Here is an 18,908-nt window from a genome sequence, read left to right as displayed (position 1 = left end):
TCACTTGTCCACAGCTTGGCAGAGTCTCTTGCCATGTCCTGAAATAGGGCTGTGACAGAGGCTCTTGACCGAATTGCGCCATTGTGACCTCTCTGTGGCACTAGATCCTGGAGGGCTCATTGGTTTACCAAGGAACTCCGGGAGTTGAAATGCCAAAAGAGACATCTAGAGAAGCGATGAAGGAAAAGTAAATCTGAATCCAACCGAACACTTGTAAGAGCTCATATTAAGACTTACAAAGTGGTGCTCATGGTGGCAAGATGTGCGTATCGTGCCACCTTGATTACATCAGAGGAATCTTGCCCGGCTGCTCTGTTTAGGTTGACCCACTCTCTTCTTAATGAGGGGGGGGCTGGGGAGCCCTTACAAAGTAGTGCCAAGTATTTTAACACATTTTTCACTGATAAAGTTGCTCGGATCCGGATGGACCTTGACTCCGATTGGGTAGCAGAGTCAGCTGACAAGTCAGTCGAGGTGACTGGGGCCCATCCATGTCCATCTGTCTGAGAGGAGTTTGACCTGGTGACACCTGATGAAGTGGACAAGGCCATTGGAGCTGTGAGTTCCGCCACCTATTTACTGGATCTGTGTCCCTCTTGGCTGGTTTCGGCCAACAGAGAGGTGACGCGGAGCTGGGTCCAGAAGATTGTCAACACCTCTTTGAGCGGGGGTCCTTTCTGGCTCCCTACAAGGAGGCACTTGTGCACCCCTCCTCAAGAAGCCTTCCCTGGACCCAGCTGTGCTTAATAACTACCATCCAGTCTCCAACTGGGGAAGGTTGTTGAGAAGGTGGTGGCACTCCAACTCCAGCGGCCCGGCTACAGCACGGAAACTACTTTGGTCACGTTGATGGATGATCTCTGCGGGCCCGGGACAGGGACTTGTCCTCTGTCCTGGTGCTTCTTGACCTCTCAGCGGCTTTCGATACCATCGACCATGGTATCCTTCTGCGCCGGCTTGAGGGGTTGGGAGTGGGAGGCACTGTTCTACAGTGGTTCTCCTCCTACCTCTCCGGTCGGTCGCAGTCGGTGTTAGTGGGGGGTCAGAGGTCGACCTCTAGGTCTCTCCCTTGTGGGGTGCCTCAGGGGTTGGTCTTCTCCCCCCTGCTATTTAATATCTACATGAAACCACTGGGTGAGATCATCTAAGGGTATGGGGTGAAGTATCATCAGTATGCTGATGATACCCAGTTGTACATCTCCACCTCATGTCCAGTCAGCGAAGCAGTGAAAATGATGTGCCAGTGCCTGGAGACTATTGGGGTCTGGATAGGTGTCAAACTGAACCTGGACAAGATGGAGTGGCAGTGGGTTTTGTCTCCCAAGGACAATTCCATCTGTCCGTCCATTACCCTGGGCGGGGAATTACTGCCCCCCTCGGAGAGGGTCCGCAACTTGGGCATCCTCCTCAATCCACAGCTGACATTGGAACATCATCTTTTGGCTGTGGCGAGGAGGGCGTTTGCACAGGTTCGCCTGGTACACCAGTTGCAGCCCTATTTGGACAGGGAGTCATTGCTCACAGTCGCTCACACCCTCATCACCTTGAGATTCGATTAGTGCAATGCTCTCTACATGGGGCTACCTTTGAAAAGTGTTCGGAAACTTGAGATCCTATAGAATGCGGCCGCAAGAACCATTGTGGGGTTACCCAGGTTCACCCACGTCTCTCCAACACTCCGTGGTTTGCATTGGCTGCCAATCAGTTTCCTGTCACAATTCAAAGTGTTTGTAATGACCTATAAAGCCCTACATGACATCGGAGCAGAATATCTCTGGGATTGTCTTCTGCTGCACAAATCCCAGCGGCCTTCTCCCGGTCCCGTCAACTAAACAATGTCATCTTGCGGGTCCCAGGGGAAGAGTCTTCTCTGTGGCAGCCCCGGCCCTATGGAATCAACTCCACCCCAGAGATCATAACTGCCCCCACCCTCCTTGCCTTTTGTAAGTTGCTCAAGACCCACCTATATCGCCAGGCATGGGGAAATTGAGAAATCTCCCTCAGACTTATATAGTTTATGTTGCTTGTGTTGGATGATTTTTAAATAATGCATTTTTAGATACAGTGGAACCCCGACATACGAGCAGCTCTACTTACGAGCTACTCGAGATACGAGCTGGGAGAGTAGAGAAATTTTTGCTCGACTCCCGAGCTCACATTTGGGATACGAGCCGAGAAGAGCCGGGCTGGCTTGCTTTGCTTCCGAGCTGATGCAGAGCCGAATAAAGCGTCACGCCCCTCTGACGCTTTCGGCGGCTTCCGAAGTGATGCTGGGCTCTTTTGCCGCCAAAAGCGTCAGGGGGGCGTGACGCTTTATTCGGCTCTGCATCAGCTCGGAAGCAAAGCAAACCAGCCCGGCTCTTCTCAGTATCCAGCTCTTGGTGAATCCTTGGCTTCTGCTGGGGGTGCAGAAGCGGGCGGGGGGGGGAGCAAAAAAACCGGACGGACGAGCACTCGCTGCGAGAGGCGGGTGGGGGGGGCAAAAAAACCGGACGGACAAGCACTCGCTGCGAGAGGCGGGCGGGGGGGGGCAAAAAAACCGGACGGACGAGCACTCGCTGCGAGAGGCGGGCGGGGGGGGGGCAAAAAAACCGGACGGACGAGCACTCGCTGCGAGAGGCGGGTGGGGGGGGGCAAAAAAATCGGACGGACGAGCACTCGCTGCGAGAGGCGGGCGGGGGGGCAAAAAAACCGGACGGACGAGCACTCGCTGCGAGAGGCGGGCGGGGGGGCAAAAAAACCGGACGGACGAGCACTCGCTGCGAGAGGCGGGGGGGGGGCCAAAAAACCGGACGGACGAGCACTCGCTGCGAGAGGCGGGCGGGGGGGGGGGGAATCGGACGGACGAGCACTCGCTGTGAGAGGCGGGCGGGGGGGGCAAAAAAACCGGACGGATGACCACTCGCTGCGAGAGGCGGGCGGGGGGACAAAAAAACCGGACGGACGAGCACTCGCTGCGAGAGGCGGGCGGGGGGGGGGCAAAAAAACCGGACGGACGAGCACTCGCTGCGAGAGGCGGGCGGGGGGGAGCAAAAAAAAACCGGGGCACTTTCGCTGCGAGAGGCGGGAAAAAATAAGCAAGAAAAAATAAGCAAAAAAACCCGGGGCACTTTCGCTGCGAGAGGCGGGAAAAAATAAGCAAGAAAAAATAAGCAAAAAAACCCGGGGCACTTTCGCTGCGAGAGGCGGGAAAAAATAAGCAAGAAAAAATAAGCAAAAAAACCCGGGGCACTTTCGCTGCGAGAGGCGGGAAAAAATAAGCAAGAAAAAATAAGCAAAAAAACCCGGCGCACTTTCGCTGCAAGAGGCGGGAAAAAATAAGCAAGAAAAAATAAGCAAAAAAACCCGGCGCACTTTCGCTGCGAGAGGCGGGGGGAAAAATAGCAAAAAAAACCCTTCTTCTAGCAGCCCGCGCGCGCGTTCGTGCCCACGCTCGTCCCTTCAGCAGCAAGGGAGGGAAGTCAGAGGGCGAGGGCTGGAGAGAGAGAAAGAAGGGAAGGAAGGAAGAGAAAGAGGGAGGGAAAGGGAGAGGGGGGAGAGAAAGAGAGAGAGAGTGAGAGATGCTCAGTGAGCCTTTCTTTGAAGTTGCCTTTCTTTCTCTCTTTATTCATTCTTCTTTCTTTCTCTTTCATTCTTCTTTCTTTCTCTTTCATTCTTCTTTCTTTCTCTTTCATTCTTCTTTCTTTCTCTTTCATTCTTCTTTCTTTCTCTTTCATTCTTCTTTCTTTCTCTTTCATTCTTCTTTCTTTCTCTTTCATTCTTCTTTCTTTCTCTTGCTTTCTTTCTCTTTCATTCTTCTTTTTCTCTCTTTCATTCTTCTTTCATTCTTCTTTCTTTTTCTCTCTTTCTCTTTCATTCTTCTTTCTTTCTCTTTCATTCTTCTTTCTTTCTCTTTCATTCTTCTTTCTTTCTCTTTCTTTTTTCTTTCTTTCTCTTGCTTTCTTTCTTTCTCTCTTTCTTTTTCTCTCTTTCATTCTTCTTTCTTTTTCTCTCTTTCTCTTTCATTCTTCTTTCTTTCTCTTGCTTTCTTTCTTTCTTTCTCTCTTTCTTTTTCTCTCTTTCATTCTTCTTTCTTTCTCTCTTTCTTTTTCTCTCTTTCTCTTTCATTCTTCTTTCTTTCTCTTGCTTTCTTTCTTTCTCTCTTTCTTTTTCTCTCTTTCATTCTTCTTTCATTCTTCTTTCTTTTTCTCTCTTTCTCTTTCATTCTTCTTTCTTTCTCTTTCTTTCTTTCTTTCTCTCTTTCTTTTTCTCTCTTTCATTCTTCTTTCTTTCTCTCTTTCTTTTTCTCTCTTTCTCTTTCATTCTTCTTTCTTTCTCTTTCTTTCTTTCTTTCTCTCTTTCTTTTTCTCTCTTGCTCTTTCTTTCTTTCTCTTTCTTTCTTTCTTTCTCTTTCTTTTTCTCTCTTTCATTCTTCTTTCTTTCTCTTTCATTCTTCTTTCTTTCTCTTGCTTTCTTCTTTCTTTCTCTTGCTTTCTTTCTTTCTCTCTTTCTTTTTCTCTCTTTCTCTTTCATTCTTCTTTCTTTCTTTCTCTTTCTTTCTTTCTTTCTCTCTTTCTTTTTCTCTCTTGCTCTTTCATTCTTCTTTCTCTTGCTTTCTTGCTTTCTCTTTCTTTCTCTCCTTCCTTCCTTCCTTCCTTTCCTCCCTCCATTTCTTGCTTTCCTTTTCCTTCCTCTCTTCTTTCCTCCCTCATTCCCTTCTTTCACTCCTTCCTCTCTTACTCTCCCCTTTCATAAGTTTGCTTGCTTCCTTCCTCTGTTCCTGTCCCTTCCCTCTTTCCTTCCTTCCTTCCCACCCACCCTCCGTCCATTCATTCACCCATTCCTCTCTTGATCGCCCCTTTTACGGCGCCGCTGACAGCTAGCTCCCCACCACCACCGGGCCATGGAAAACTGGTCTAGCTTAAAGCCGGTCCCTGGTGCAAAAAAGGTTGGGGACCTCTGTCCTACAGGATTGGGTGGCAGAGAAGTTGAAAGTTTGCCATGTTGATTGTTTTGGGTAAAAAGAGGAAGGGAAGGAAAGCTCTCAGCTTATCATCTTATTAATAACAATAAGTTCTTGTAATGTCTACATTTCCTGACTTGGCCTAGCAAGGTCAGAAGAAACATCAGCTTTAATGATTTATTCATTCTGCACTCCATTTCTGAGACCATAGAATAAATAGGATTTCTACATCCACTTTCTCTAATTCTAGTCCTATCAAAGGATGGTCAGAGGCTTCCCCCAGAAGGAGCAAATAGGCTTGTGGGCCAAAGTGCTGACCAATAGGACCTTCTAAGTGTTGGCATTAAAACTTTCTTACTTGGCTGATTTTAATTTTTCTGCTTGCAGGCAAATTCGGGATAGGAGCCGAACTTCCTAGTTGGCTTCCAGTTGTCTCGGTGGTGTCGGTGTTTAGAGCAAGGATGGCTCCAAAAAAGGCCGCTGAGAAGAAGAAGAAGATGATGATATCCATAGAAGCGAAGCAGGAGATCATTAATTTGCACGAAAAAGGGACTCGTGTTGTTGACCTTGCGAGGAAGTTCCAACGCAGCACATCCACCATCTGTACAATCCTGAAGCAGAAGGACATCCTTAAAGGTGTTAAACCAGCAAAAGGTGCGACTATAATTTCCCAACTCAGGACGTCTGTTCATGAAGAGATGGAGAGGTTATTGCTAATTTGGATAAAAGAAAAGGAGCTGGCCGGAGATACAATAACAGAGGCGGTCATCAGCGAGAAGGCTCGTGCGATATTCGCCGATCTGAAGAGCAATGAACCATCCTCGTCGGGAGATCCAGATGAGTTCAAGGCAAGCCATGGGTGGTTTGACAGGTTCAGAAAAAGAAGTGGCATTCACTCAGTGGTTCGGCATGGGGAGGCAGCGAGTGCAGACATCAAGGCAGCGGAGGAGTTTGTTGTGCATTTTGCTAGCCTGGTTGAACAAGAAGGCTATGGCTCTCAACAGATCTTTAACTGTGATGAGACTGGGCTGTTTTGGAAGAAAATGCCCCGTAGGACTTTCATTACTGCCGAGGAAAAGAGCCTGCCAGGACATAAGCCCATGAAGGACCGTCTAACCCTTGCATTGTGTGCAAACGCGTCGGGTGACTGTAAAGTGAAGCCACTTCTCGTGTACCATTCGGAGAATCCTCGCGCGTTCAAGACGCACAAAATCCTAAAGGAAAGACTCCATGTCCTGTGGCGCTCCAATGCAAGAGCATGGGTAACGAGGCAGTTCTTTGTGGACTGGGTAAATCTTGCTTTTGGTCCTACGGTGAAGGAATATCTTCTGGCTAATGAACTCCCCCTACAAGCCTTACTGCTGCTCGACAATGCTCCAGGCCACCCACCTGCTCTTCAAGACGACATCCTTGAAGAATTTCAATTTGTGAAGGTTGTCTTTCTCCCACCCAACACGACTTCAATCCTGCAACCAATGGATCAGCAGGTCATAGCTAACTTCAAGAAGCTGTACACGAAGCATCTGTTCCGCCGATGTTTCGATGTAACAGAGAACACCAACTTGACACTGCGTGAGTTTTGGAAGGATCATTTTAACATCGTTTCTTGCCTTAACATCATTGACCCTGCCTGGCAAGAAGTGTCAAGGCGAAACCTGAACTCGGCGTGGAAGAAGTTGTGGCCTGCTGCTGTTGCACCAAGGGACTCTGCTGAGCCCGAGGGTAAGACCGAGGACATCACCGAGACTGACACCCCATTGGAGGAGATTGTGTCACTCGGTAAGTGTATGGGTCTGGAGGTAGACGAGGGTGACATCAATGAGCTTGTCGAAGAGCATGAAGAACCGCTCTCTACAGAGGACCTGAAGGCGCTCCATGAGATGCAACAGACGGATCTGACCCAAGAGATGAGCAGCAGTGAGGAAGAGATGCAGGAACCACAGAAAGCCATTCCTACCAGTGAGATAAAAGCGATGCTAGCGCAATGGGAGAACGTTGTCAGTTTTGTGGAAAAAAATCACCCAGAGAAAGTAGCCACGAGTCGTTCAGCAGCACTTTTCAATGACACCTCATTGACTCACTTTCGCAACATTTTGAAAAGCAGGCAAAAGCAGATGTCATTGGACACATTTTTTACAAAAAGAGCTGCTCCAAGTGAAAGTGCAGCCAAAAAGGCAAAAACAGATGATTAGGCTACTGTGTACATATGTAAATTTAAAAGTTTAAGAAAGTTTACAAGTTAAGTGAAAGAAACTTCATTATTCATTTATATGTACATGTACATTTCTTCATTAAAAACATGTATTTTTGCATAATTTAGACTAACTTTGTGAATTTTTTGAGGGCTGGAACCAATTAAAATTATTTACATTAATTCCTATGGGGAAAAGTCGTTCGAGATAAGAGCTGCTCGACTTAAGAGCACAGGTCCGGAACGAATTAAACTCGTATCTCGAGGTACCACTGTACTTTCTTTTAATATTAGATTTGTTACATTGTATACTGTTGTTATTACTGTTGTGAGCCGCCCCGAGTCTGCGGATAAGGGCGGCATACAAATCTAATAAATAATAATAATAATAATTTCAGACAGCATGATCTATTTTTGTCATGAGCTGGGGATAGCGGGAGAATGTCAGGTGAAAGCAGTTGAAGAAATTGCTATCCAGTAGTTAGACTAAATAATGCATGTTTATAAATATACATTGATTTCTAATAATTGCAGTGGTATATTTTTTCTGCATGACACATTTATCTCGATCCAGTATTGTTTATCTTAATTTAAATGTTAGTAAATGGAGGTGTATATGTGAAGGAGAGATATTTAAGTGAAAGAATATTACATGGGAACAAATAGGCCCTCCCTCCAAATATAAATAGGGCAACAATTTATGGATTGAATTTAAGAAGAAGGTGAAGAATGTAGATTCATAGGAGGAATGTAAAAATAAAGGTTGTTGGCATGAGAAAGTAAATAGGAATTAATATATTCCTGAGCAAGAGTATACTATTTGAGCATGGTCTGAGGAAGCAATGAGCAGCCTGAATATTGATCACTTGCTTCACAACTTAAAAAAAAAATTAAAATTTTATTTAGGAAATTTGTATTGCTGCCTAATTGCACATGGCGACTCAATGAGACTTACAGAATGAATGTAGAACCTTATATAAAGCAATAAAACCAATAAAAGAGACATATAATAAGTTAATATAATAAAATCACTCTGTGCCCCAGTGATAGCACCTCACACGAGCCATTTAATGTGCTCCATTCCACCCTGGGTTCCCCAGGCCCATTGGCAGAACCATGTCTTCAATGCCTTCTCTGGGGAAGGATGTTCCAGAGAGAGGGGGCCACCACAGGGAAGACCCTTCTTCTGGATCCCACCAGGTATAACTCCCTAGGGCACTCCTCCCCTTCCAGGCCACTCTTGCCACACCCAGCCTCAGGTGTGCTGTTCACCCCCCCTCACATTCTTTCTCCTCTTGTTCTTTGTCTATATCACTTTCTCTGTCTGTGTCTGTCTCTCTCTCTCTTTTTTTCTTCCTCTTTCTTCCTCTCTTTTCTTTCTCTGTTGCTGTCTCTTGTTTTTTCTTTCTCTTTTTCTCTCTTTCTCTCCCTCCCTCCTTCCCTCCCTCTCTCTTCCCCATTCCCTGCCCCGCCCCCACTTTCCAGGTATGAAATTCACTTACCTTCCCTACTGGTTCACAAATGAAGAAAAAAGATGCGATACTTTTGTGTCTAAACAAATTAAACTCTTTTAATAGTATGGGATTTGTTTGGGTTTTTAAAAAATAGGTGGATGGTTGTCTTAATCCTGAAACATTGTCTCAGCAAGAAATCGAAGATTGCAGTCTAATTTTGACACCAAAACAGCTTCACCAGATAGTCATTGGTAAGATAGTGATTTGATAACACATATTTTTCTATGTTAAATTATCAACTATTGTATAGGCCAGTGATGGTGAATCTATGGTACAGGTGGCACGCAGAACCATATCTGTTGGCACACGAGCTGTTGCCCTAGCTCAGCTCCAATGTCCGTGTGCGCCGGCCAGCTGATTTTTGGCTTGCACAGAGGCTCTGAGAGGGCGTTTTTTGCTTCCAGAGAGCCTCTGGGGGGATTGGAGAGGGCATTTTTACCCTTCCCCAGTTCCAGGGAAACCTTTGGAGCCTGGGAGGGGGGTTGAAACATGAGCCCACTGAGCCCATCAGAAGTTGGGAAACAGGCCGTTTCTGGCCTTCAGAGGTCCTCCGGGGAGCTGGGGAAGGTGTTTTCACCCTCCCCGTGCATTGAATTATGTGTGTGGGCACTCGCACATGTGCGATAGCATGCAAGCATGCTCTTTTGGCACATGAGGCAAAAAAGGCTCACCATCACTGGCATGGGCAAATAGAAAATTGGCAAAGATGGAATAATTCTAGCAAAACATATACAGGTAAAACTCAAAAAATTAGAATATTATGCAAAAGTTCATTTATTTCAGTAATGCAACTTAAAGGTGAAATGTAATATATGAGAGACTCATTACACATCGGACTTCAAGCATCTTGCAGTGTGTGCCTCTCCATTCTTCCTCCATACTCTGGGTCCTTAGTTTCCAAATGAGATGCAAAAGTTTCTACAGTCTGTGTTAATTTGGGGAGCCTTGTCATCTGCTGGTGTTGGTTCACTGTGCTTTGTTAAGTCCAGGGTCAATGCAGCTGTCTACCTGGAGATTTAGAAGCACTTCATGCTTCCTTCTGCAGATGAGCTTTAGGGGATGCTGACTTCATTTTCCCGCAGGATCTGGTACCTGCCCACATGATCAAAAGCACCAAAACCCTGGTTTAGTGACCATGGGATTACTATGCTTGATTGGCCAGCAAACTCACCTGTCCTGAACCTCATATAGAATCTATGGGGCATTGCCAAGGGAAAGATGAGAAACATGAGGCTGAACAGTGCAGAATTTAATTTAATTTAATTAACTTTTAAGCTGCCCAACTTCTTGCGGACTCTGGGCGGCGTACAGTCATAAATAATATAATACAATACAACATAAGCAATAATAAACAACATAGTAAAACAGTATAAAACAGTTAAAAAGAAACCCAAAATACTATATTATTTCAACAAACATTCATATCTCTTGGGCCGGGCTAGTTGTTCATCAGCAGCCTCTAAGCCTGCTGACAGAGCCATGTTTTCGCAGCCTTTCGGAAGGCCATGAGAGTGGGGACAGTACAAGTCCTTGGGGGTAGATGGTTCCACAGAGTTGGAGCTGACACAGAGAAGCTCCTCCCACATGGCCCTGCCAATCGGCACTGCTTGGCCGATGGGATCTGGAGAAGGCTGACCCTGTCACCATAGTCATCACAATTATGAGAAATCACAACTTGATCGATTTTGCTTTGCATGAAATGAGTCTCTTTCATATTACATTTCACCTTTTAAGTTGCATTACTGAAATAAATGAACTTTTGCACGATATTCTAATTTTTTGAGTTTCACCTATAAGTGCTCCTGACACAATACTTTTTAAGCCCCATGCAGAGCATATTAAGAAGAGCTGAAGGCTACTATTGAGGCATCCTGGTCTTCTATAACACCTCAGCAGTGCCACAGCCTGATAGCTTCCATGCCATGCCGCATTGAGGCAGTAATTGCTGCAAAAGGGACAAAAACAGAGTTTAGAGTACATATACATGGTTATACTTTTCAGAGATCCAATATTGTTCTATGTACAATCCTTGTTTTATTGATTACATGTAATATTCTAATTTTATGAAATTGTGGATTTGGGGTTTTCATGAGCTGTATGCCATAATCATCACAATTATGACAAATTACGGCTTGAACTATTTTGCTTTGGAGGAAATTATTCTCTCTTATATATTACATTTCATGTTTTAAGTTGCATTACTGAAATAAATGAACTTTTGCATGATATTCTAATTTTTCGAGTTTCACCTGTAAGTGCTCCTGAGACTATTGCTCCTTTTTTCTTTCAAGCCAACTTACTTTGAGGACTTGACTTGTAGAAAGGTTTCTTGATTGTATGTAGTATTTTTGTATGTTTGCCAAAAAAGAATTACATTTTCCTCCTAACTTGTACACACTGGATATTTTTGAGCAAATCTGTTGTTATTAGTCTCCTATACACAGAAAGAGAAAGGAAAACTACCATTGCAATTGTATTGTCATGTTTTCAGTTTTTAAAAATGTAGGGTACCTGGCCTCTCCTTGCCTCAAAGTGATACATTTTCCCTCTCTTTTTACTATTACAGAACATCCAAAGTAGACTATTTAATTCTATGTATATATATATATGTGCCATATGTGTAGAAACATGTTACACACAGACACACAAAAATATACCGTGCATTATCTACTATATAAACTGTATGTGCATATACAGAGAGAGAGGGGGGGGGGGGTGTCTTGTAAAATTATATACATTCAACCTCACTTACTGTGATATGAAAAACAAACCCAGAATCCACTTTCTGCCACACATTTAACCATAACTAGAACATTACACATGCCTTCAGATGTACCGGTACTTCCCTAGCTTGCACATCACTGTTAGAGCTAGGAAATGTCATGGATTGAATAAAATGTGGTGATTCTCACTTAACACTTTTGCTTAACAACCAAAATTTTTGGCTCAATTGTAGTCATATGTCTTTCTTTCTTTCTTTCTTTCTCTCTCTCTCTCTCTCTCTCCTTCTTCTTTCCTTCTTCCCTCCCCCCTTTCTTTTTCTGTCTGCCTGTCTTACTTCCTTTTTGTTTCCTTCTTCCGTCCCTTCCCTCCCTCCTTTCCTTTTTGTCTGTCCTCCTTCCTTCATTCCTTCCTACCTACCATCTTCCTTTTTCTCTCTCTTCCTTCCTACCATCTTTTTCTATCTGCATTCCTTCCTTCCTACCATCTTTCTTTTTTTTCCTGTCTTCCTTCCTAACATCTTTCTTTCTTTCTTTCTTTCTTTCTCTCTCTCTCTCTCTCTCTCTCTCTTTCTTTCTCTCTCTTCCTTCCTTTCTTTCCTGTCTGTCTGTCTTTCTTTTCTGTCTGTCTTTCTGTCTTTCTTCCTTCTTTCTTCCTAGCATCTCCCCCCCCCCCCGGCGGGTAAATTAAACAGTCAATACTGTACTAGTTTTTATTTAAGGTTACAAAGCAAATGAAGAATCATTTTGAGTATTCTCTAAAAATTTCTTCAGTGGGATCCATAGCAAAAGATTTTTCACCTGGCAGGAGTCTTGGTGTGGAACAGACAGAAACTGAAGTCCTGATAGATGGGTGGCTGGTGAGGACCACATGCTCCCATCCGCCCCTTGCTCCTGCCATTTCAGAGGACCCCCCTCCACCTCCCGCTCCAGTAATTTTCTTTTGGAAAAGTTCCTTGCTGCAATCCCAGCAGTTCAGTTTTTTTAAAAGCTGAGTGGCTGGGATTGCAGCAAGGAATCCCAGAGAGGGTGGGGGAGGTGCCTCCACAGACACAATTGACTTCCTTTGCGATTGCTGCCTACTTGGAGCCCCCACCCCTCCCACCGCCAGGTCGTGATTCGGCGGTGGTGGGTGCCTGGGGTGTGGACGTGAAGGGGCTGTGAGAGGGCTTTCATTGAGCGCTTCGGTTGCACATGGCCCGCCCCTCCTGCAGCCCCTTCGCTGAGAGTGCTTTTGCCAAGCGCTGTCAGCGAAGTGGCTGCAGGAGGGGCAGGGCAAGCACTATCAAAGTGCTCAGCGAAGAGGCTGCGAGAGGGCTTTTTCTGAGCATTTCGGTAGCGCCTGGCCCGCCCCTCCTGCAGCCCCTTCGCTGAGAGCGCTTTCGCCAAGCACTTCGGGAGCGCCTGGCCCGCCCCTCCTGCAGCCCTTTTTCTGAGAGTGCTTTCGTCAAGCACTTCGATAGCACTTGGCCCAACCCTCCTGCAGCTCCTTTGCTGAGAGTGCTTTCGCCGAGCACTTTGGTAGCGCCTGGCCCACCCCTCCTGCAGCCTCGGTGAAAGCGCTCTCAGTGAAGGACTGCAGGAGGGGCAGGCCAGGTGCTACTGACATGTTCAGCGAAAGCGCTCTCAGTGAAGCGACTGCCAGAGCACTTTCACCGAGCACTTCGGGAGCGCCTGCCTTTGCTTCAGCTGGGAGAGGCAGCATCTGCCCCACCCCTGCACAGCCTGCTTGGCCGAGCCACCAATGCCTGCCGGTCTTCCAAGGGCGCCCTCTGCTCTGAACTGGAATCCCTGCAGGCACTCGGACCATCACAGCACCCGACCACTATCAGTAACTCGAGTATAAGTCTAGGTCGGATTTTTCAGCACATTTTTGGTGCTGAAAACTTGATTTATATTTGAGTATATACGGTATATATATATTGTGTTTATATAGGTGTGTGTTATGATTTTATAAATACAATATATTCCCCTTCGCTATAAAAACTGTATTGCCTTTTTTATTCCTTCTAGGTCCTTCCACTATTGACTTTGGAGAAGTCTGTGTGCATTCTACAACTACCAGAAAATTGCATATCATAAACAACCTACCTGTGAATATATGGATACAAATAGAAATTAAAAGTGAAGAACTGCAATACACCAATCCTTTGGTGCATGTCATAGCACCTTTTGTGAAAACCTCTATTTCTGTGGTATTTGAGATGGACACATTAGGAAACTTTAAAAAGTAAAATTTTAAAAACTATCTCTATGTAGTTGTTTGGTCATGAAGAAAAATAATTATTCAGTAATAACCCTAGGAGGTGAAGGGTAGATAGGAGTCTTGTTAGAAAGCAGTTGTAAAAGGGTAATTAAAATTAAGTATTATTTTGTGAGATTTCATATATGTTGTCCTATCCAAATTAAATTAAAAGAATTATGTTTAGAGACAGTATAAGAGCTTAGCAAGTCTATGTTAATTTCAATATTCCTAAATTAAATATATCTAATGGCATAATTTTATCATTGGTGCTGCCTGATGGCATGGCAATAATAATAATATTTCCATCTGTCAATTACAAAAGGATACATTATTTGGATTTGCATAAACGCTACGTGATATAATATCCAAGCTATTTGATAGGAACTGATTGTACCTGAAAACCAAGACCCACTGAAGAACTGGTAGCTAAATAAAATACCAATAACAAGTCAGTTTAAAATCTAAAAAAGCTAAAGCTAATCTAAAACTATCTCTAGTTGGGGGAAAGATCAAAGGCAACATGAGAAAATATTATTTTACTGAAAGAGTAGTAGATCCTTGGAACAAACTTCCAGCAGACGTGGTTGGCAAATCCACAGTAACCGAATTTAAACATGCCTGGGATAAACATACATCCATTGTAAGATAAAATACAGGAAATAGTAAAAGGGCAGACTAGATGGACCATGAGGTCTTTTACTGCCGTCAGTCTTCTATGTTTCTATGTTTCTAGCTATAGTGACCTACTATTGCCTATTGTTTATAATTGTGTTATAATTTTGGATAGTTTCTGAGCAGAAACTATTGTCACATTAGATAAGCCATGGGGGGGGGGACTTGTATAGCTTTCCTACCCAATTTCTTAAGAAATGCTCATAAAGAGAACAGTTTAGAAGAATATTTGCTATATATTCTATTTCTATTTATCCATATTATCAGACTCTTACAATGAATTAATGTGTGCATTAAAGAAAGCCCACTTGTGTTTATAAAAGGTTAAATTATATAGCTATTTAGCAAGAGGTTTAGGAGGGACTTTCTGTGACTTGAAGATCTTTGTAGGATTCTATTTTGACTACCCTTGATTTGACTATATTAACAATATCCTCATATCCTGTGTGATGTAGAAATTCAAATGAGAATACATGTGTCTAAATTTTTTTCCAGGTTAGTTTATTTATTTATTTTTATTTATTTATTTTGTCCAATGCACAATAATACACAATGAAGGTTATAGAGTATATAGTAGAGAAGAAATATGAGATATAGGAGAGACTATACGACAGGGGACGGAAAGCACTCTAGTGCGCTTATGTACGCCCCTCTCTGACCTCTTAGGAATCTGGAGAGGTCAACCGTGGATAGTCTAAGGGTAAAATGTTGGGGGTTATGGGATGATACTATAGAGTCTGGTAAGGACTTCCATGCTTCGACAACCCGATTACTAAAGTCATATTTTTTACAGTCAAGTTTGGAGCGGTTAATATTGAGCTTGAATCTGTTGTGTGCTCTTGTGTTGTTGTGGTTGAAGCTGAAGTAGTCTTTGACAGGCAGGACATTGCAACATATGATCTTGTGGGCAATACTTAGATCATGCTTAAGGCGTCGTAGTTCTAAGCTTTCAAGACCCAGGATTGTAAGTCTAGTTTTGTAGGATATTCTGTTTCGAGTGGAGGAATGAAGGGCTCTTCTTGTGAAGTATCTTTGAACATTTTCAAGGGTGTTAATGTCTGAGATGCGAAATGGGTTCCAAACAGATGAGCTGCATTCGAGGATGGGTCTGGCGAAAGTTGCCAAGTCTTTGTATTTATCTAGTAATAACAGTGGTAGTAAACCACTGAAAATTAATAATACACTAACTCAGGTTAATTATTCTGAATCATGCTTAAGATTTAACATTTGACACTTCTGTTTCTAGCCTTAATATTATATTGAACACACACCTTGGTGCACCTATAATGGCCCTAAGGAAGATGGCACGATAATGATGTTTCTTAGGAAGTATTTGACTATGTGTTGTTGCACCAGCAACAATAAGGTCCACAATGTCATAATAATCATATATAAATTGAAGAAAAATAATTATCGGTTCCAACTCTAAAATTGTAAGCACAATTTTTAAAAAAATAAATGATAAACCAAAATCAAATTCTTAGGTTAGAAATTTTAAACCTACGCAATATTCAGACATTATACTAGAATGTCCATTATATTTATGGAAAAAATACCACTCAGTTGGTTTTTAAGTAGATCAATGTAAGAAAAAACGTTTTTACAAATGTCAAAAATTATCAGAAATCTTCAAGATAGTGCAAGTATCATCTTTACCAAAAAAGGAAATATTTAAATTTAAATCACTACAGGCTTCCCGTATGTGTATGCATGAGGATAGGGAAGTAGGGAGGAAGATAATGAATTACAGTGGTACCTCAAGATACGAACCCCTCATCTTACGAACAACTCGTGATACGAACCCGGGGTTCAGAAAAATTTTGCCTCTTCTTACGAACTTTTTTCGAGTTACGAACCGGCGTTCGGAGACTGCTGGGAAGCCGCGCGGCTGTTTTAAAAGGTGACAGCCGGGCGGCGGGGCTTCCCAGAAGCCTCCTGAATGCCGGTTCGTAACTCGAACAAAGTTCGTAAGAAGAGGCAAAATTTTTCTGAACCCCGGGTTCGGTTCAGGAGGTTGCTGGGAAGCCCCCCAGCCCGGCTGTCACCTTTTAAAACAGCCGCGCCGCTTCCCAACTGTCTCCCGAAGCCGAACGTGGAAGTTCGGCTTTAGCGTTCGGCTTCGGGAAGCTACTGGGAAGCGGCGCAGCTGTTTTAAAAGGTCGCAGCCGGCCTGGGGGGCTTGCCAGCACCCCCCCGAACCCAGGTTCGGGGTTCGGGAGGGTGCTGGGAAGCCCCCCAGGCCGGCTGCGACCTTTTAAAACAGCCGCACCGCTTCCCAGCTGTCTCCCGAAGCCGAACACTAAAGCCGAACTTCCGCGTTCGGCTTCAGGAGACAGCTGGGAAGCGGCGCAGCTGTTTTAAAAGGTCGCAGCCGGCCTGGGGGGCTTGCCAGCACCCCCTGAACCCCGAACCCAGGTTCGGGGGGGTGCTGGGAAGCCCCCCAGGCCGGCTGTCACCTTTTAAAACAGCCGCGCTGCTTCCCAGCAGTCGCCGAAAGTCGGTTATTTGCGTGGGTTTTTTTGGTTGCACGGATTAATTGACTTTACATTGTTTCCTATGGGAAACAATGTTTCATCTTACGAACCTTTCATCTTACGAACCTCCTCCTTGCACCAATTAAGTTCGTATCATGAGGTATTACTGTATTTGGGGTGAACAATTTCCTGCCTTGTCAGAATGGAATTCCAGGTGAAATTAGTGTTGAAGTTTCTTCTCCAACTCAAAATGTACTAATATATGGGTGTAATGTGTAGGTGTGCATATATACCAAAGTTGTGCATGTGTGCCAAAAGTCACACTCCAAAGAAATGCAGTCAAGACAATAAATGAATTTATATTAATTTAATAGAATAAATAACTACTAATTTAAAATAACTGCCTTTAAGATATTCCACTTTCAAAATTGATTTCTATCTACATAAACTAACCATTCTTTCTCTCAGACAAAACCCACACGTATACCCAGAAATATCCATCCATTTTCCTCTCTACTTCTAGCAAAAATAATAACAAAAGAAGGGAAAAATGGGATAAGAGAGGGAGGCAATTGCAATGGGGAAGGAAAATAAAAGAAAATTGGATCCAAATTGGATAGAAATATGATGGAGCAAAGGGACTGCTGGGTAAGGAAAGATCTTTTGCCCTGTGACTACATGGATTGTCTATGTAGGATTTCTTTGGTAACATAGAAAATTGATTTATCTTCTTTCAAAGACTTTGTTTTTAACAGTCCTCCTGCAGCCCTGGAATTTTCCAGTGGTCTCAGCAATGGGTGGAAACTAATCAAGGAGAGAAGCAACCTAGAACTAAGGAGAAATTTCCTGACAGAACAATTAATCAATGGAACAACTTGCCTCCTGAAATTGTGAATACTCCTAAAACTGGAAGTTTTAAAGGAGATATTGGATAATTTGAAGTGGTGTAGGGTTTCTAAAGGACTAGAAGACCTTCAAGCTCACTTCCAACTCTGTTATTCTGTTTTCTCTTTTCCCAAATGAAGTGGCTGATGAATATTTTTTTTGTGTGTTACAGGTCTTTCATGTATTCAATAAACCAACACCACGTTGGACATATTTTAGTGATAGCAAAAATTGTGCCAGTTTCCTTGGAACTATCTACAAATGAATTGACTTTAAATCCTGCTTTTAGCTTTCTGGCAAAAACTGGATTTAGGACAACAGTTACTCTATATAATCGAAAAAACTATCCTGCACAATTTACTTGGAAGCCTGTCATCACTGATAAAGGAATGGGGTTTTCCATCTGTCCAGAAAAGGGTAATGTACAAAGTGTTCTTTTTTTCAATCAAAGAGCAATTTTCAATCAAATATGTAATGAGAGAATATGAACTTAAATATGAGGGGACAAATAACAGTTATTTTTTCTTGAAAGTACGTTGCATGGTTAAAATTTTGCTGTTTAAAATATTTATAGTTATCTATAGTTATGTCTTTTTCTTAGCCAGCATAGCTGCTATTAATCGTCCATATTTATTACAAGCCTGTCTTTTAAATTATGATGAGATTGTGTGTGTGTGTGGGGGGGGGGATTCATATTAAAGACCTTTTGGAGAAGAATTGAACATTTATATTATTGATGCTCATAGTAGTTAAGGGTTGCTGAAGTTGTTCATTTATTGAAGATTTACAGTATTAAATGATTAAACTTCGGTATGTGTAATACTAGTACTGTATTTCTTATTAATAATATTTTCATGTGTTGGATTGGTAAAAATTATGGAGAATAATAAATCAAGACAAATGAAAAATGACTTATAAAATGATTATAAAAAGTTCACCCTAATCTGGATACATGTTGTGTGTTGTTTTGTAATGTTTAGTTGTCTAACAGTACATTATCTCAATGATTAGTAATCATATCTTTATAAATATATTTTCTGTGTTTGTGTATGCTGAAATTTGAATGGGAAAGGAAAACCATTGTTTTTCCCTACTCAGCTCAGTTAAAATTAGATTTTCCGTGTAGCAGATCTTTATTTAAGGATGGCATGGATATAGGAAACAGCACATACTGGCTGTTATTATCTACCTACGCTAGATAATTATTTGAAATTCAATAAATTAAATTTGGGATATTTCAGATTGAATAAAAATACAGCTCTAAT

At 43.1% G+C, this 18,908-nt stretch overlaps 1 protein-coding gene across 2 annotated transcripts in view; it reads left to right on the top strand.

Moving 5' to 3' along the window:
- LOC139155676 (cilia- and flagella-associated protein 47-like) overlaps positions 1-18,908 on the top strand; it is a 302,888-nt gene that overhangs the window by 105,514 nt on the left and 178,466 nt on the right. For both annotated transcript variants that reach the window (XM_070730919.1, XM_070730918.1), the window contains 3 exons: positions 8,742-8,838; positions 13,381-13,597; positions 17,816-18,060. In XM_070730919.1, coding sequence (XP_070587020.1) covers positions 8,742-8,838; positions 13,381-13,597; positions 17,816-18,060 — 559 coding nt within the window. The remainder of the gene's footprint in view (positions 1-8,741; positions 8,839-13,380; positions 13,598-17,815; positions 18,061-18,908) is intronic.

Source organism: Erythrolamprus reginae, unplaced genomic scaffold (genome assembly GCF_031021105.1).
Source record: "Erythrolamprus reginae isolate rEryReg1 unplaced genomic scaffold, rEryReg1.hap1 H_44, whole genome shotgun sequence".
NCBI classification, from domain to species: domain Eukaryota; kingdom Metazoa; phylum Chordata; class Lepidosauria; order Squamata; family Dipsadidae; genus Erythrolamprus; species Erythrolamprus reginae.
Note: the sequence above shows the minus strand (reverse complement) of the source record. Positions and strands in the feature narration are given on the sequence as shown.